Source organism: Scyliorhinus canicula, chromosome 6 (genome assembly GCF_902713615.1).
Source record: "Scyliorhinus canicula chromosome 6, sScyCan1.1, whole genome shotgun sequence".
Classification (NCBI taxonomy): domain Eukaryota; kingdom Metazoa; phylum Chordata; class Chondrichthyes; order Carcharhiniformes; family Scyliorhinidae; genus Scyliorhinus; species Scyliorhinus canicula.
The window spans coordinates 201995737-202015946 of NC_052151.1; the positions used below are offsets into that span (position 1 = coordinate 201995737).

At 51.2% G+C, this 20210-nt stretch overlaps 1 protein-coding gene across 1 annotated transcript in view; it reads left to right on the top strand.

Annotated features, from left to right (window-relative positions):
* The window catches only part of LOC119967983 (E3 ubiquitin-protein ligase ZFP91-like), a 30651-nt gene that overhangs the window by 4289 nt on the left and 6152 nt on the right, over nucleotides 1-20210 (top strand). The window contains exons 2-6 of the mRNA XM_038801083.1: nucleotides 235-473; nucleotides 2491-2568; nucleotides 9139-9195; nucleotides 18064-18142; nucleotides 19730-19844. Coding sequence (XP_038657011.1) covers nucleotides 235-473; nucleotides 2491-2568; nucleotides 9139-9195; nucleotides 18064-18142; nucleotides 19730-19844 — 568 coding nt within the window. The remainder of the gene's footprint in view (nucleotides 1-234; nucleotides 474-2490; nucleotides 2569-9138; nucleotides 9196-18063; nucleotides 18143-19729; nucleotides 19845-20210) is intronic.

Sequence of the window (20210 nt, forward strand, 5' to 3'; positions counted from 1 at the left end):
CTGTCTTAGCGCCGTCACTTCACGCTGTCACCAATCCCTTCCTTCTCTCGAGCTCACTGACAGGATGGCTATTGCCCAATGACCTTGCTCCTTTTGGGGGGGACACGCTATAGTATTTAGTAAATCAAATAAACAACAAGGGACAAATGGCCGAAAGGTCAAAAGAAGAAATTAACAGGGCAACCCCTGAGAGGCCTCTAACTAATAAGAGCATAACGCACAGAAGAATGTTAGAGAAATCAAATTAAAATCTGCTCGTCAAGTGTGGGCACTGTGCAGCCGGACAATTTTCCACATCGCCGGGTAGCTGCCTTTGTTGTAACTACTGGAACAGCTTGTCCCTCGCTTCCTGTTCCTCACAGTGACGAGGATTATGACGAGGATGAGGAGGAGTTAACGGAGGCGGACTCTGATGATGATTATCAATTTTTTGACGATCCCAAGGATGAAAACTATATCCCCTCGTCAGAAAGGTAGGTTCCCGAACGTTTCTGAGTCTGGGGTTCGTTAATTCCCAAGCGCTCGCCATGTGTCTTGACATTTTGCTGAGGACATGGCTCCTTGTGCCCAGACATTGACCTTCCCTGAACCCTCCCTGTGCATATCCACACTCTTCCCGAACACACTCCGTGGGTCCGCGCTGTTCTTGCCTCCTCCCATTGTATCTGCGCTGTTCCCAACACTGGACTGTGTATCTACACAGTTCCAGATGCCTCTCTGTGTATCCGCGCTGTCCCTGAAGCGTCCACACATGTCCGCGGTATTACTGAACCCTCAGCGCACGTCCGTGCTGTTCCCAAACCTTCACCACGAGTCTGTGCTGTTCCCGAACCCTCCCCGTGTGCCCATGCTGTTCCCGAACCCTCCCCGTGTGCCCATGCTGTTCCCAAATCCTCCCCGTGTGCCCATGCTGTTCCCGAATCCTCCCCGTGTGCCCATACTTCCCGAACCCTCCCCGTGTGCCCATGCTGTTCCCGAACCCTCCCCCTGTGCCTGCGCTGCTCCCGCCCCCTCGCCGCCTACCCGCCCTGCTCCCGCCGCCTACCCGCGCTCCGCCTGCCCGCGCTGCTCCCGCCCCCTCGCCGCCTGCCCGCGCTGCTCCCGCCCCCTCGCCGCCTGCCCGCGCTGCTCCCGCCCCCTCGCCGCCTGCCCGCGCTGCTCCCGCCCCCTCGCCGCCTGCCCGCGCGGCTCCCGCCCCCTCGCCGCCTGCCCGCGCTGCTCCCGCCCCCTCGCCGCCTGCCCGCGCTGCTCCCGCCCCCTCGCCGCCTGCCCGCGCTGCTCCCGCCCCCTCGCCGCCTGCCCGCGCGGCTCCCGCCCCCTCGACGCCTGCCCGCGCGGCTCCCGCCCCCTCGCCGCCTGCCCGCGCGGCTCCCGCCCCCTCGCCGCCTGCCCGCGCGGCTCCCGCCCCCTCGCCGCCTGCCCGCGCGGCTCCCGCCCCCTCGCCGCCTGCCCCGCGCGGCTCCCGCCCCCTCGCCGCCTGCCCGCGCGGCTCCCGCCCCCTCGCCGCCTGCCCGCGCGGCTCCCGCCCCCTCGCCGCCTGCCCGCGCTGCTCCCGCCCCCTCGCCGCCTGCCCGCGCTGCTCCCGCCCCCTCGCCGCCTGCCCGCGCGGCTCCCGCCCCCTCGCCGCCTGCCCGCGCGGCTCCCGCCCCCTCGCCGCCTGCCCGCGCGGCTCCCGCCCCCTCGCCGCCTGCCCGCGCGGCTCCCGCCCCCTCGCCGCCTGCCCGCGCGGCTCCCGCCCCCTCGCCGCCTGCCCGCGCTGCTCCCGCCCCCTCGCCGCCTGCCCGCCCACCTGCCCGCGCGGCTCCCGCCCCCCTCGCCGCCTGCCCGCGCGGCTCCCGCCCCCTCGCCGCCTGCCCGCGCGGCTCCCGCCCCCTCGCCGCCTGCCCGCGCGGCTCCCGCCCCCTCGCCGCCTGCCCGCGCGGCTCCCGCCCCCTCGCCGCCTGCCCGCGCGGCTCCCGCCCCCTCGCCGCCTGCCCCGCGCGGCTCCCGCCCCCTCGCCGCCTGCCCGCGCGGCTCCCGCCCCCTCGCCGCCTGCCCGCGCGGCTCCCGCCCCCTCGCCGCCTGCCCGCGCGGCTCCCGCCCCCTCGCCGCCTGCCCGCGCGGCTCCCGCCCCCTCGCCGCCTGCCCGCGCGGCTCCCGCCCCCTCGCCGCCTGCCCGCGCGGCTCCCGCCGCCTGCCCGCGCGGCTCCCGCCCCCTCGCCGCCTGCCCGCGCGGCTCCCGCCCCCCTCGCCGCCTGCCGCGCGGCTCCCGCCCCCTCGCCGCCTGCCCGCGCGGCTCCCGCCCCCTCGCCGCCTGCCCGCGCGGCTCCCGCCCCCTCGCCGCCTGCCCGCCCACCTGCCCGCGCTGCCCCCTGCCCGCGCTGGCCTCGCCCCCTTGCCTGCCTGCCCGCGCTGCCCCCGCCCCTTCGCCGCCTGCCCGCACTGCTTCCTGCCGCAATCGGACTGTACCTGGATAGCGTGGAGCTGGATATGTTGATTTCTATTCTCCAGTGGCTCAGACCGAGAGAAAAGGAAGGGAAGACCTCGCCGGAACAGTGTGAAGAAGATTCCGGAGGAAGTAATAATCAGGTAGTGATATTCCCAATTCTATCTCTCCCTTTGTTCGTCTGGAATAGTATCTGGGCAGTCAGTTTGGGAACATCTGAGCAGTAATAGGCTGATCAGCACAATGATCTTGGCTCTGCATTTCAAACCGGTAGTGGATGATCATTCACCTCTGCACCATTTCCCCACTGTCTCCACGTGCCTTTGATGCCACTACTCTCCAAAAATGCTAGCGATTTTGTTTTGAACATGCTCAATAATTAAGCTTCCACAACTCTAGGCTAGCGATTTCCACCTGGTGACCACTCATTGAAGACATTCCTCGTCAGCTCAGTCTCCAATAGTCTGCTCCCTATCCTGTGGCTGATTTTTTTTGTTTACGGAATGTAGAGAAACCAGCATTTGTCAGACCAGCATTTATTGCCCATGATGAGTTGCCCCTCCGTAGGTGGTGGTGAACTGCCACCACCTTGAACCGCTACAGTCCCAATGGTGTACATACACCCACAGTGCTCATGGGGCATTTCAGGGTGTTGCCCCACCGACAGTGAAGGAGCGACGATCTCTTTCCGAGTCAGGGTGGTACGTGACTTGAAGGGGAAACGCCAGGTGGTGGGGTTCCCAGGTATCTGCTGCTCTTGTCCTTCTAGATGGTAGTGGTCATGGGATTGGAAGGTGTTGTCGAAGGGACCTTGGTAAGTTATTACAGTATCTTCTTGCAGATGGTACACAGGACTGATTCTGCATGCTGGTGGTGGAGGGTTTGAATGTTTGTGGAAGGGGCAGTAATCAAGTGGGCTGCTTTGTCCTGGATGGGGTCGAGCTTCTTTAGTGAGGCAAATGGAGAGCATTCCATCACACTCCTGACTTATGCCTTGTACGTGGTGGACAGGCTTTGGGAAGTCGGTTGGTGAGTTACTCACCACAGGATTCCTAGTCTCTGATCTGCTCTGGTTGCCACAGTATTTATATGGCTAGTCCAGTTCAGTTTCTGATCAATGGTAAGCTGTTGATAGTGAAGAATTCAGTGATGGTAATGCAAGGGGTGATGGATTAGATCCTCTCTTGTTGTAGATGGTCAATGCCGTCGCGTGATAAAAACGGGACATGGTCCTACAATCAGATTTTAGGGAGTTAGCAGACAAGTTTAAAAAGTAGGACCTCAAGGGCAGTAATCTCAGTATTGCTACCAGTGCTACGAGACAGTCAGAGTAGAAATTCAAGAATAATCAGAATGAATACGTGGCTTGAGAAATGGTGCAGGAGAGAGGGGTTCAGAATTTTGGGACATTGGAACCGGTTCTGGGGGTGACGGGACCATTACAAACCGGATGGTCTACACCTGGTCAGGACTGGAACCAATGTCCTCGGGGGTGCTTTTGCTAACTCTGTTGGGGAGGTTTTAAACTAATGTGACAGGGGGATGGGAACCAGATTAGGAAGTTAGAGGTCAGTAAAGAGGCAGCAACTAAATCCAGTAAGGTACTAGATAATAATACTCATTGTGACTAAGGGGAAGAGTAGACAGGGAAGAGATGATGAACGCAAAGGGACAGGTGGTCTGAGGTACATTTGTTTTAATGCGATAAGTGTAGCACGTAAGGCAGATGAACTTAGGGCTTGGATTAGTACCTGGGAATATGATGTTATTGGTATTACTGAGACTTGGATGAGGGAAGGGCAAGATTGGTAACGAGAAAGGATTGGCCCATTCAAAGACAAAAGAGGGAATTTATGCGTGGATCAGAGGAAATGGGTGAGATTCGTAATGAGTATTTTGCATCGGTATTCACCAAGGAGAGGGACATGACGGATGTTGAGGTTTGGGATAGATGTTTGATTACTCTAGGTCAAGTCGACATAAGGAAGGGGGAAGATTTGAGTATTCTAAAAGGCATTAAGGTGGACAAGTCCCCAGGTCCGGATGGGATCTATCCCAGGTTACTGAGGGCAGCGAGGGACAAAAGAGCTGGGGCCTTAACAGATATCTTTGCAGCATCCTTGAGCACGGGTGAGGTCCCGGAGGACTGGAGATTTGCTAATGTCCCTTTGTTTAAGAAGGGTGGGAGGGATAATCCAGGGAATTATAGATCTGTGAGCTTGATGTCAGTGATAGGCAAACTGTTGGAGAAGATACTGAGGGATAGGATCTATTCACATTTGGAAGAAAATAAACTCATCAGTGATAGGCAGCATGGTTTTGTGCAGGGAAGGTCATGTCTTACAAACTTAATAGAATTCTTTGAGGAAGTGACAAAGTTAATTGATGAGGGAAGGGCTGTAGATGTCATATACATGGACTTCAGTAAGTCGTTTGATAAAGTTTCCCATGGCAGATTCCACAGAGATCTGTGTTCAGACCACTGTTGTTTGTGATATACATAAATGATCTGGACGAAGGTATAGGTGGTCTGATTAGCAAGTTTGCAGATGATACTAAGATTGATGGAGTTGCAGATAGCGAGGTGGACTGTCACAGAATACAGCAAAATATAAATAGATTGGAGAGTTGGGCAGAGAAATGGCAGATGGAGTTCAATCCAGGCAAAGGCGAGGTGATGCATTTTGGAAGATCCAATTCAAGAGCGGACTATACGGTCAATGGAAGAGTCCTGGGGAAAATTGATGTACAGAGAGATCTGGGAGTTCGGGTCCATTGTACCCTGAAGGTGGCAATGCAGGTCGATAGAGTGGTCAAGAAGGCATACAGCATTTGCCTTCATCGGACGGGGTATTGAGTACAAGAGTAGGCAGGTCATGTTACAGTTGTATAGGACTTTGGTTCGGCCACATTTGGAATACTGTGTACAGTTCTGGTCGCCACATTACCAGAAGGATGTGGATGCTTTAGAAAGGGTGCAGAGGAAGTTCACCAGAATGTTGCCTAGTATGGAGGGTGCTAGCTATGAAGAAAGGTTGAGTAGATTAGGATTGTTTTCGTTGGAAAGACGGAGGCTGAGGGGGGATCTGATTGAGGTCTACAAAATTATGAGAGGTATGGACAGGGTGGATAGCAACAAGCTTTTCCCAAGAGTGGGGGTGTCAATTACAAGGGGTCACGATTTCGAGGTGAGAGGGGGAAAGTTTAAGGGAGATGTGTGTGGAAAGTTTTTTACGCAGAGGGTGGTGGGTGCCTGGAAAGCTTTGCTAGAAGAGGTGGTAGAGGCGGGCACGATAGCATCATTTAAGATGCAATTGGACAGATATATGAACGGGAGGGGAACAGAGGGAAGTAGATCCTTGGAAAATAGGCAACAGGTTTAGATAAAGAATCTGGATCGGCGCAGGTTGGGAGGGCCGAAGGGCATGTTCCTGTGCTGTAATTTTCTTTGTTCTTTGTTCAAAGTGTTTGTCAGATAGGGTTTCCCTGTCCAAACTTCATGTTGACACTGTCCAACTATGGCCTTATTTTCCAAGTGTCCAGTTATCTCATCTTTTATGGTAGATTCTAGTATTTTTCTGACCACTGACATCAAACTGCAGTTCCCTATTTTCCTCTCTCCTCAAATAATGGGATTCACATTTGCTACTTCCCAGTCTGCAGAAAGCAAGGTAAATGTGAGGCCACATTTAGAATACTGTGTACAGTTTTGTTCCCCTTATTTCAGGAAAGATCATTGGAAGCAGTACAGAGGAGGTTTATTGGGATGATCCTGGATATGGAAGGACCGCCATATGAGGAAGGGTTAAACTGGTCGGGTCTGTACTCCCTGGAGTTCAGAAGAATGAGAGGTGATATGAAAAATGAAAATCAATTATTGTCACGAGTAGACTTCAATGAAGTTACTGTGAAAAGCCCCTAGTCGCCACATTCCGGCACCTGTTCGGGGAGGCTGTTACGGGAATCGAACCGTGCTGCTGGCCTGCTTGGTCTGCTTTCAAAGCCAGCGAGTTAGCCCAGTGTGCTAAACAGCCCCTATGATTGAAACATATCAGATTCTTTGGGGGTTAGACGGGGTAAATGTTGGGAGGATGTTTCCAGTCGTAGGAGAGGGGGGAGTGTACGGCCAGAGGGCATAGTTGAAGAATAAGGGAGAGCTCATTTAAGACTGATTTGAGGAAGAATTTCTTCTCTCAAGAGTGGTGTAGACAGTCAATGGATGGGAGGCGAACTTGTGTGATGGACTGGACTGTGTTGACGACTCTGGTTTCTTATGGTTTTGGGCCAGGCCGTTGCCATACCGGGCTGTGTTGCAGCCAGATAGGATGTTTTCTATAGTGCATCTGTAATAGTTGGTAAGAGTCCATGTGGACATGCCAAATTTCCTTTGTTTCCTGAGGAAGTATAGGTGCTGTTGTGCTTTCTTGGTTGTAGCATTGACGTGGCTGGGCCAGGATAGATTGTTGGTGATGTGTATGCCTAGGAATTTGAAGCTTGAAAGCCATCTCCACCTCAGCACCATTGATGCAGACAGGGGTGTGTACGGCACTTCACTTCCTGAAGTCAATGACCACCTACGTAGTTTTGCTGACATTGAGGGAGAAATTGTTGTAGTTTCACCATGCCACTAGGTTCCCTATCTTCCTCCTGTATTCTGACTCATTATTGTTTGAGATCCGACCCACTATGGTCGTGTCATCAGCAAACCTGTAGATGGAGTTGGAGCTGAATTTTGCCACACAGGCGTTTCACAGTATTGAAACTACCGTGGGGGAGGTTAGGGTTAGGGTCGTTGTTTATCATTGCTGATTGTGACCTATAGGTCAGGAAATCGAGGATCCAATTGCAGAGAGGGGTCAAGTCCTAGGTTTTGGAATTTGGATATAAACTTGGCTGGGATTTTGTGTTGAAGGTGGATAAGAGTCTGATGTCGGAGTTCTTGTTGTTGAGATGCTCCAGGGATGAGTGTTGGGCCAGGGCGATGGTGTTGACTGTGGACCGGTTGTGGCGGTATGCGAACTGCAGTGGATCAAGGCATTCTGGGAGTATGGAGTTGATATGTCTCAAGACCAACCTCTCGAAGCACTTCATAATGAAAGATGCCAAGGCCACCGGGCTTGAGACATGTTGCCTGGTTCGTCTTTGGCACTGGTATGATAGTGGTGTTCTTGAAGCAGGTGAGAACCTTGGAGCGGAGTAGGGACAGGTTAAAGATGTCTGTGAACACACCCCACAGTTGGCCTGCGCAGAATCTGAGTGCACGACGAGGGATTCCGTCATGACTATCTTTTGGGTTCACTTTCAAGAAGGCCGATCTGACTTGTGAGGCTGTGACGGTGGGTATGGGTGTGTCCCAAGCTGTTGGGGCAGTTGACCGTAGTTTTTGGCTTCTTGTTTGAAATGAGCATAGAACGCATTGAGTTCATTCGGAAGGGGTGCTCTGTTGATAGAGATTATACTCTGCTTTGCTTTGTAGCCGTTATTCGGTTAAATGGCGGAGCCAGTGTGAAAGGCTGAATGGCCTTCTCCTGTTCCTATTTCTTATGGTCTTTCACAATCTATAGAATTTTGAAAGATTGCCATCGAAAGTCGTCTCCTTCACAAAGGTGTGTAGCTGATCAAGTCCGAGATTTTACTGATCTAATTATTTTTTCTTCTACATTATTAATACTAATTTCTTTCAGTCCCTCATTTCCGAGTCCCTCGGTTCCCTCGTGTCTCTGAGAGATTTTCTGTATCGTCCTCACTGAAGATGGTCTTTGTTTAGTTTCTTCGCAATTTCCCTGTTTCCCCGTGATTAATGCTCCTGTCTCTGCCTGTAATGGACCAACATTTGTTCTTGCCAATCTTCCCTCCTTCCATACCTAAAGGGTCTGCGGGGAATTGAATATAAAAGGAGGGAGGCTATACTTCAGTGAAAGTGAGACCACATCTGGAGTACTGTGCACAGTATTGGTCACCTTATTTAAGTAAGAATGTAAAGATGTTTGGAGAAGGTTTGCTAGACTAATACTGGATTGGGTGGGTTGTCGAAGAAAGGTTAGGGTTGTATCCACTGGAGTCTGGAAGAGTAAGAGGCGACTTGATTGAAACCTTTACGACCCTGCGGGGTATTGACAGGGGGGGGGGGGGATGTGGAGAGGATGTTTCCTCTGGTGGGAGAATCTAGATCCTAGCAGTCACTGTTTAAAAATAAGGAATCCTCAATTTAAACTGGAGGCGAGGCAAAATGTTTTCTGAGGGTCGTGAGTCTCTGGAACTCTCTTCCTCAAAGACCGTGGAAACAGTGCGGAGATTCTTGATTAACAATGGGTAAAAGCTTATCGGGGGTTGGTAGGGTGCAGATTTGAGGTGACATATCAGGTCAGCCATGATCTTATTAAATGGCGGAGCAGGCTAGAGGGGCTGAATGGTCCACTCCTCATTTGTATGTTTGTAAGCTTTTACAGTCTGCCTTTGTATTTCTCACTAGCGTGCATTCATATTCATTTTCAGAGTCTCAGACGGTCCTAATGCAGTTAATGTAGAGCTATACAGAGAATCGCTGGCCATCCATCAATCTTCCACCTTCCCTGTGCCACGGTTCTTGGTTGTGCCTGTCTGGGCCAATGGGTTGCTGTTGAATAATTTTCTATTTGTTGACTTTGATGTAAGTGGTTTATATCTCTCTCCCCCCCCCCCCCCCCCCCCCCCCCCCCCAAACCCCTTTGCAGGAAAGCTCAGAAACGACGAGTGAAGAGAGATCCAAGCGAACAGCCGAAGAAAATTCGGTGAGTCCAAGCATTCATCAGGAGCAATATAGAGACAGTGTGTACACTGGGAAGAGAAAGGGGAATACAGAGATGGTGTACACTGGGGGAGAGAGGATACAGAGACACTGTGCACACGGAAGATAGAAGGCATAGAGTCACAGTGTATACACGTGGGGGGAGTTGGTGGATACAGACACAATATAAATGGGGAGAATACGGGGATACAGAGTTTCAGAATGTACCCATGGGGAGAATACGGGGATACAGAGTTTCAGAATGTACCCATGGGGAGAATACGGGGATACAGAGTTTCAGAATGTACCCATGGGGAGAGGGTGGTGTACACTTGGCAGGGAGGGCGATACAATGTGTAGGCTGGGGGTAGAGAGGGGAGACAGAGACACTACGCTGGTAAGGGAGGGGGTATGCAGAGACACTGTGTTTACGCTGGGGAGAGAGAGGGGAGACAGAGACACTGTACGCTGGTAATGGAGGGGGTATGCAGAGACACCATGTTTACGCTGGGGCGAGAGGAGGTTACATGTGCACTGGGGGGAGAGGGGGATAGATAAATGTGTGTGCATTGCGGAAAGAAGGGATACAGATATTGGAGAGGGAGTGGATGCAGAGATGCAGTGTGTACGCTGGAGAGAGAATACAGAGATGCAATGTATATGCTGGAGAGAGAGGGTACAGAGATGCAGTGTGTACGCTGGAGAGAGAATACAGAGATGCAATGTATATGCTGGAGAGAGAGGGTACAGAGATGCAGTGTGTACGCTGGAGAGAGAATACAGAGATGCAATGTATATGCTGGAGAGAGAGGGTACAGAGATGCAGTGTGTACGCTGGAGAGTGGATACAGAGATGCAGTGTGTCTGCTGGAGAGAGAGGATGCAGAGATGCAGTGTGTATGCTGGAAATGAATGAAATGAAATCGCTTATTTTCACGAGTAGGCTTCAATGAAGTTACTGTGAAAAGCCCCTAGTCGCCACATTCCGGCGCCTGTCCGGGGAGGCTGGTACGGGAATCGAACCATGCTGCTGGCCTGCTTGGTCTGCTTTAAAAGCCAGCGATTTAGCTGAGTGAGCTAAACCAGCCCAGTATGTACGCTGGAGAGGGAGAGGATGCAGAGATGCAGTGTGTACGCTGGAGAGAGGATACAGAGATGCAGTGTGTACGCTGGAGAGAGAATACAGAGATGCAGTGTGTACGCTGGAGAGAGAGGATGCAGAGATGCAGTGTGTACGCTGGAGAGAGGATACAGAGATGCAGTGTGTATGCTGGAGAGAGAGGATACAGAGATGCAGTGTGTACGCTGGAGAGAGGGGATACAGAGATGCAGTGTGTACGCTGGAGAGAGGGGATACAGAGATGCAGTGTGTATGCTGGAGAGAGAGGATACAGAGATGCAGTGTGTACGCTGGAGAGAGAGAATACAGAGATGCAGTGTGTAGGCTGGAGAGAGGATACAGAGATGCAGTGTGTACGCTGGAGAGGGAGAGGATGCAGTGTGTACGCTGGAGAGAGAGGATACAGAGATGCAGTGTGTACGCTGGAGAGAGGGGATACAGAGATGCAGTGTGTACGCTGGAGAGAGGATACAGAGATGCAGTGTGTAGGCTGGAGAGAGGATACAGAGATGCAGTGTGTACGCTGGAGAGGGAGAGGATGCAGTGTGTACGCTGGAGAAAGGGGATACAGAGATGCAGTGTGTACGCTGGAGAGAGGGGATACAGAGATGCAGTGTGTACGCTGGAGAGAGGATACAGAGATGCAGTGTGTATGCTGGAGAGAGAGGATACAGAGATGCAGTGTGTACGCTGGAGAAAGAGGATACAGAGATGCAGTGTGTAGGCTGGAGAGAGGATACAGAGATGCAGTGTGTACGCTGGAAAGAGGATACAGAGATGCAGTGTGTACGCTGGAGAGGAGATGCAGTGTGTACGCTGGAGAGGAGAGGATGCAGAGATGCAGTGTGTAGGCTGGAGAGAGGGGATACAGAGATGCAGTGTGTACGCTGGAGCGAGGATACAGAGATGCAATGTGTACGCTGGAGAGAGGATACAGAGATGCAGTGTGTACGCTGGAGAGAGAGGATACAGAGATGTAGTGTGTACGCTGGAGAGAGAGGATACAGAGATGCAGTGTGTAGGCTGGAGAGAGGATACAAAGATGCAGTGTGTACGCTGGAGAGAGAGGATACAGAGATGCAGTGTGTACGCTGGAGAGGGAGAGGATGCAGTGTGTACGCTGGAGAGAGAGGATACAGAGATGCAGTATGTACGCTGGAGAGGGAGAGGATGCAGTGTGTACGCTGGAGAGAGAGGATACAGAGATTCAGTGTGTAGGCTGGAGAGAGGATACAGAGATGCAGTGTGGACGCTGGAGACAGAGGATACAGAGATGCAGTGTGTACGCTGGAGAGAGAGGATACAGAGATGCAGTGTGTAGGCTGGAGAGAGGATACAGAGATGCAGTGTGTACGCTGGAGAGGGAGAGGATGCCGTGTGTACGCTGGAGAGAGAGGATACAGAGATTCAGTGTGTAGGCTGGAGAGAGGATACAGAGATGCAGTGTGTACGCTGGAGAGAGAGGGGATACAGAGATGCAGTGTGTACGCTGGAGAGAGAGGATACAGAGATGCAGTGTGTACGCTGGAGAGAGAGGATACAGAGATGCAGTGTGTACGCTGGAGAGGATATGGAGATGCAGTGTGTACACTGGAGAGAGAGGGGATACAGAGATGCAGTGTGTGCGCTGGAGAGAGAGGGGATACAGAGATGCAGTGTGTACGCTGGAGAGAGAGGGGATACAGAGATGCAGTGTGTACGCTGGAGAGAGGGGATACAGAGATGCAGTGTGCACGGTGGAGAGAGGGGATACAGAGATGCAGTATGTACGCTGGAGAGAGAGGATACAGAAATGCAGTGTGTACGCTGGAGAGAGAGGATGCAGAGATGCAGTGTACACGCTGGAGAGAATACAGAGATGCAGTGTGTACGCTGGAGAGAGGATACAGAGATGCAGTGTGTATGCTGGAGAGAGGATACAGAGATGCAGTGTGTACGCTGGAGAGAGAGAGGGGATACAGAGATGCAGTGTGTACGCTGGAGAGAGGATACAGAGATGCAGTGTGTACGCTGGAGAGAGGGGATACAGAGACACAGTTTGCACACTGGGGAGCGATGGAGAATACAGAGACACAGATACAGTATACACTCGGGAGAGATGTGGGATGCAGACACAGTGTACACAAGTGTAGTGGGTGGATAGAGATGCAGATGTACACTTTGGAGAGAGGGGGATGCAGCAACAAAGTGTGTACACTCGGGAGAGAAACGCAATGTGTACGCTGGGGAGAGTGGGGATACAAAGAAGCATTGTGTACACTGGAGAGAGAGGATGCCGAGACACCGTGTATACACATGGGGGAGAAATGGGATGCAGGGACACTGTGTATACACTTCGTGGGGGAGAGAGGTGTTGTAGAGACACTGTGTGTACACGGGAGAGAGGGGAGATGCAGAGACACCGTGTGTACACATGAGAGGGGGGGATTCAGAGACACTGTACAAATGGTGAGCAAAGGGTATACAGAGACTGTACAAATGGGGGAGGGGGGGTTGCAGAAGCGATGGTGTGTACACATCGGGAGAGGAAGAACAAAGAAAATTACAGCACAGGAACAGGCCCTTCGGCCCTCCCAGCCTGCGCCGATCCAGATCCTTTATCTAAACCTGTCTCCTAATTTTCAAGGTCTACTTCCCTCTATTCCCGCCCGTTCATATACCTGTCTAGATGCTTCTTAAATGATGCTATCGTGCCCGCCTCTACCACCTCCGGTGGTAAAGCGTTCCAGGCACCCATCACCCTCTGCGTAAAAAACATTCCACGCACATCTCCCTTAAACTTTCCCCCTCTCACCTTGAAATCGTGACCCCTTGTAACTGACACCCCCACTCTTGGGAAAAGCTTGTTGCTATCCACCCTGTCCATACCTCCCATAATTTTGTAGACCTCAATCAGGTCCCCCCTCAACCTCCGTCTTTCCAACGAAAACAATCCTAATCTACTCAACCTTTCTTCATAGCTAGCACCCTCCATACCTGGCCACATCCTGGTGAACCTCCTCTGCACCCTCTCCAAGGCATCCACATCCTTCTGGTAATGTGGCGACCAGAACTGCACGCAGTATTCCGAATGTGGCCAAACCAAAGTCCTATACAACTGTAACATGACCTGCCAACTCTTGTACTCAATACCCCGTCCGATGAAGGCAAGCATGCTGTATGCCTTCTTGACCACTCTATCAACCTGCGTTGCCACCTTCAGGGTACAATGGACCTGAACGCCCAGATCTCTCTGCACATCAATTTTCCCCAAGACCCTTCCATTGACCATATAGTCCGCTCTTGAATTTGATCTTCCAAAATGCATCACCTCGCATTTGCCTGGATTGAACTCCATCTGCCATTTCTCTGCCCAACTCTCCAACCTATCTATATTTTGTTGTATTCTCTGACAGTCCTCCTCGCTATCTGCAACTCCACCAATCTTAGTATCATCTGCAAACTTGCTAATCAGACCACCTATACCTTCCTCCAGGTCATTTATGTAGATCACAAACATCAGTGGTCTGAGCACGGATCCCTGTGGAACACCACTAGTCATCCTTCTCCATTTTGAGGCACTCCCTTCCACCACTACTCTGTCTCCTGTTGCCCAGCCAGTTCTTTATCCATCTCGCTAGTACACCCTGAACCCCATACAACTTCACTTTTTCCATCAACCTGCCTGGGAAACCTTATCAAACGCCTTACTAAAGTCCATGTATACGACATCTACAGCCCTTCCCTCATCAATTAACTTTGTCACTTCCTCAAAGAATTCTATTAAGTTTGTAAGACATGACCTTCCCTGCACAAAATCATGCTGCCTATCACTGATGAGTCTATTTTCTTCCAGATGTGAATAGATCCTATCCCTCAGTATCTTCTCCAACAGTTTGCCTACCACTGACGTCAAGCTCAAGATCTATAATTCCCTGGATTATCCCTGCTACCCTTCTTAAACAAAGGGACAAATTAGCAATTCTCCAGTCCTCCGGGACCTCACCCGTGCTCAAGAATGCTGCAAAGATATCTGTTAAGGCCCCAGCTATTTTGACCCTTGCTTCCCTCAGCAACCTGGGATAGATCCCATCCGGTCCTGGGGACTTGTCCACCTTAATGTCTTTTAGAATACCCAAAACCTCCCCCTTCCGTATGACAACTTGACCCAGAGTATTTAAACATCCATCCCTAGCCTCAACATCAGTCTTGTCCCTCTCCTTTGTGAATACCGATGCAAAGTACTCATTAAGAATCTCACCCATTTCCTCTGAGTCCACGCATAAATTCCCTCTTTTGTCTTTAAGTGGGCCAATCCTTTCTCTAGTTACCCTCTTGCTCCTTACATACGAATAAAATGCTTTGGGATTTTCCTTAACCCTGTTAGCCAAAGATATTTCATGGCCCCTTTTAGCCCTCTTTATTGCGCGTTTGAGATTCGTCTACTTTCCCGATATTCCTCCAAAGCTTCATCAGTTTTGAGTTGCCTTGATCCTATGTATGCTTCCTTTTTCATCTTAGCTAGTCTCTCAATTTCACCTGTCATCCATGGTTCCCTAATCTTGCCATTTCTATCTTTCATTTTCCAGGAACATGTCTGTCCTGCACTCTAATCAACCTTTCCTTAAAAGACTTCCACATTTCAAATGTGGATTTACCCTTAAACAGCTGCTCCCAATCCACATTCCCTAGCTCCTGCCGAATTCTGTTATACTCTGCCTTTCCCCAATTTAGTACTCTTCCTTTCGGACCCCTCTTGTCCTTGTCCATGAATATTCTAAAACTTCGGAATTGTGATCGCTATTCCCAAAGTAATCACCGACTGAAACATCAACTACCTGGCCGGGATCATTCCCCAATACCAGGTCTAGTATGGCCCCTTCCCGAGTTGGACTATTTACATACTGCTCTAAAAACTCTCCTGGATGCTCCTTACAAACTCTGCTCCACCTACGCCTCCAACACTACACGAATCCCATTCAATGTTGGGGAAGTTAAAATCTCCCATCGCAACCACCCTATTGTTGCTACATTTTTCTATAATCTGTCTGCATATTTGTACCTCTACTTCATGCTCGCTTTTGGGAGGCCTGTAGTAAAGTCCCAACAATGTTACTGCACCCTTCCTATTTCTCAGCTCCACCCATATTGCCTCAGTGCTCGAATCCTCCATCGTGCCCTCCTTAATCACAGCTGTGATATAATCTCTGACGAGTAATGCAACTCTTCCACCCCTTCTACCTCCCTCTCTATCCCTCCTGAAGCATCTATACCATGGGATATTCAGTTGCCAGTCCTGCCCTTCCCTCAACCAAGTCTCAGTAATACCAATAGCATCATATTCCTAGGTACTGATCCAAGCCCTAAGTTCATCTGCCTTACCTGCTACACTTCTCGCATTAAAACAAATGCACCTCAGACCATCTTTGCGTTCATCATCTCTTCCCTGTCTTTTCTTCCCCTCAGTCATATTGAGCTTATTGTCTCGTACCTTACTGGCTTTAGTTGCTGCTTGTTTACTGACCTCTACCTTCCTAATCTGGTTCCCATCCCCCTGCCACATTAGTTTAAAACCTCACCAACAGTGTTAGCAAAAGCACCCCCTAGGACATTGGTTCCAGTCCTGCCCAGGTGTAGACCATCCGGTTTGTAATGGTCCCACCGCCCAGAACCGGTTCCAATGTCCCAAAAATCTGAACCCCTTCCTCCTGCACCATCTGTCAAGCCACGTATTCATTCTGACTATTCTTGAATTTCTACTCTGACTGGTAGCAATCCTGAGATTACGACCTTTGAGGTCCTACTTTTTAACTTATCTCCTAACTCCCTCTATTCTGATTGTAGGACCTCATCCCTTTTTTTATCTATATCGTTGGTGCCTATATGCACCATGACAACTGGCTGTTCACCCTCCCCCTTCAGTATGTCCTGCAGCCGATCGGAGACATCCCTGACCCGAGCACCCGGGAGGCAACATACCATTCGGGAGTCTCGTTTTCGACCAGAGAAACGCCTGTCTACTCCCCTTACAATTGAATCCCCTATGACTATAGCCCTGCCAGTCTTTTTCCTGCCCTTCTGTACAGCAGAGCTAGCCACGGTGCCATGAGCCTGGCTACTACTGCCTTCCCCTGGTGAGTCATCTCCCCCAACAGTATCCAAAATGGTATCCCTGTTTTGGAGGGAGATGACCGCAGGGGACACCTGCACTGCCTTTTGGTCACCCATTCCCTGTCTCCGTCACCAATCCTAATCTGCGGTGTGACCAACTCACTGAACGTGCTATCCACGACCTCCTGAGCATCGCGGATGCTCCAAAGTGAGTCCATCCGCAGCTCCACAGCCGTCATGCGGTCTAACAGGAGCTGCAGCTGGACACACTTGCCACACATGAAGAAGTCAGGGGCATCGGCCGCATCCCTGAACTCCCACATTGTGCACGAGGAGCATAACACGGGTCTGCGATCTCCTGCCATTTTTACCCTTTACCTTAACTGATTACAAATATAGTATCAAATAATTAATAAGCGAAATGAATAAAGATTTCACTTACCAATCACAATACGCACCAACACACGAAGAGTTAAATTAATTGTCACTTGACAACAGCCCCTTCACACACCACCTTCAAATTAGGCTGACCGCACTGCACGTATGCAAATCTCCCCGGAACAGCCAATCAGTAGCTCCGCCCTGCTGCCCTCTGCTGAATGCTTGCTTGCATGCAAACTCCTCGGGTCTCTCTCGCAGTTACACCTTTAAATTAGGCTGACCGCACTGCACGTATGCAAATCTCCCCGGAACAGCCAATCAGTAGCTCCGCTCTGCTGCCCTCTGCTAGATTTGGATTGCAAAGGAGGGTTGCAGATTTGGCTGACTGGGTGTGGGTGCTCGGAATTCTGGGCACTAACACTGCAGTTAGCCACAAATTGCCAACCGTGTATGTCTCTGGCAGTCAAGTTGGTTCAGGCTGAGGTTGAGAGATGCCTATCCAGGCAGCACTCGGTATTTCCAGCAGAGTGCGTTTGAACTTTGATGTCTGGTAAACAAAATTTGTGAGGGGCTGTCACTAGTCTGAATTTTGAAGGCCAGGATCTCCCACTGAAAAATAGTTCCTGTAATTTCATCATGAGCCAATCGGGAGGATTGTGACGCAGTTATTTTAGGCATCTCTAGAGCACAATCCATTGAACCTCCATGATTAGCTGCATAAAGTACTTTTGATCAAGGTCAATGAATAAAGTGTTCCTAGTGGTGTTCCCTGTGGAATTTACTGTCGACAAAGACTCAGAAGTTCCTTTCGAAGCTCGGAAGCAGGATTGTCGAACCTTGATGTGTGGGGGTTCGGGGGGGGGGGGGGGGGGGGGGGGGGGCTGGGGGAAGAGAGAATATTTCCAACTTTTTTTCTTAACTCAAGAGGACAATGAGCAAATTCCATCAAGGTGAAGTTTGACGCAATATTAAACGTAAATTTCAAAAGAGTTTCAGGTGTGAAGAATAGTGGAAAACTGAAACCAATGTTGAAGTAATAATTTAATTTATTTTTATTTAAAAACACACCGTGGGCTGCAGAACATCAGCGCGAGAGCAAGCCACGTGCTGAAGCTCTGGCACCCAGGTAAAACTGCAGAGAAAGATGCCATGTGTCACATCCGGCCTGTGCCAGTGTTGGGTAATGTCCACTTGGACCCCGGTACTTGCCAGTCTGGGTGGCCATGTTTTCAATCAGTGTGCTTCCCCCGTTCTATATTCCTTTCACTCTGTCTGGGTCAGGAAGAAGATCCAGAAACAGTACGTCCGCTGTGAATTTGAGGGATGTGGGAAAATCGTCTCCAATCCTCAGTATTTGAAGGTAAGAAAGTGCTGTCTGCCTCTATCCCCCCCCCCCCCCCCCCCACCCCGTCTCCATCCACCCCCACATCCACCTATCTCTACTGCACCCTACTGGCTGTGATGGCTCCCACTCCCCTCCCGTAGCAAGCACTCCACTGTCCTACTATCCCTTCCTCTTAACCTGCAGCGCAACGTATCACTTGCTCCACTCTCCCAAGCACTCATTGACCATTCCACCCTGGCCCAGGTCTGCTGAACAACGTGAGACCTGTGATCTGGTGTCCCCAGCTCCACTTCCCTCCCCGTGTGTGGCCCCATCCATCCCTGTCCCCCATCCAGGCCTCGCTCCATTCCTCCAGATCTCTTACCCTTCATCGCTACACCTCTCTTACCCCCCTCCCACCTTGGCACCTCCTCCTCAGTTCCCATCACACCCTGGTCACCCCCCTCCCTGTTCACCTTTCCCCCAGATCTCCACACAGGCCCCTTGCCTATCCACCCACCCCCTCTGTTCTGCCCTGTCCTCAATCACAGAATAATACAGCACAGAAGAGCACCATTGAGTCAGCACCGATGCATGAAATACCCCTGAGCTGCCGACCTAATGTCACTTCCCAGCACTTGGCCCATAGCCTTGAATGTTATGACGTGCCAAGTGCTCATCCAGGTACTTTTTAAAAGGATTATCGAAAGAATATTATTAAACTCGAATGAATGCAGAAAAGATTTACGAGGATGCTACCGGGACTTGTTGATTTGAGTTATAAGGAGAGGCTGGATAGCCTGGGACTTTTTTCCCTGGAGCGTTAGGAGGCTTAGGGGTGATCGTATAGAGGTTATAAAATAATGAGGGGCATAGATAAAGTAGATAGTCAACATCTTTTCCCAAAGATACAGGAGTCTAGAACTAGAGGGCATAAGTTTAAGGGGAGAGATACAAAAGGGTCTAGAGGGGCAATTTTTTCACACAGTGTGGTGAGTATTTGGAACGAGAGGCAGTGATAGAGGCCGGTACAATTTTGTCTCTTAAAAAGCATTTAGACAGTTATATGGGAAAGCTGGATTAGGGGAATATGGGCCAAATCTGGGCAATTGGGACTAGCTTAGTGGTAAAAACTGGGCGGCATGGACATGTTGCGTTGAAGCCCTGTTCTCATGCTGTGAACCTCTGTGACTCCATGTAACACCAACCCTCCCAGGCAGTGCATTCCAGACCGTCACCAGCCTCTGGGTAAAGTTTTTCCTCAAATCCCCGTACATCTCCTGCCTTTCACCTTGAACTTGTGTCCCTTCGTAACTGACCCTTCAACTAAAGGGAACAGCTGCTCCCGATCCACTCTGTCCATGCCCATCATAATCGTGTACACCTCGATCAGGTCTCCCCTCAGACTTCTCTGCTCCAGTGAAAAGAACCCAAGCCTATCCAACCTCTCTCACATCCCAGACAACATCCTGGTGAATCTCCTCTGCACCCACTCCCGTGCAATCACATCCTTCCTATAATGTGGCGACCGGAATGCCACACAACACTCCACCTGTGGCCTCACCAAAGTTCTACACAACCCCTCTGTCTCACTTCTGTCTCCTTTGTCCTTTTCCCTTGAAGCGCCACATGAAGTACCAGCATGTGCTGCACCGAACATTTGCCTGCACTTATCCCAGCTGTGGACGCATCTTCCGATTCAAGACACAGATGGAGGAACATGAAAAATTGCACAGCGGTGAGTGTGGCTGATGTCTCTCCCCCGTTGGTGCTGATCGCTGTCCATCCCCGCTTCAGTCCAAATTACCTGTTATTGTTGCACTCCACATGTATGAGAAATTCCGTCAGTGCAGCACTCCCTCAGTACTGACCAGATCAGTACAGGGCAGCACGGTAGCATTGTGGATAGCACAATTGCTTCACAGCTCCAGGGTCTCAGGTTTGATTCCAGGCTTGGGTCACTGTCTGTGCGGAGTCTGCACATTCTCCCCGTGTGTGTGGGTTTCCTCTGGGTGCTCCAGTTTCCTCCCACAGTCTAAAGATGTGCGGGTTAGGTGGATTGGCCATGCTAAATTGCCCATAGTGTCCAAAATTGCCCTTGGTG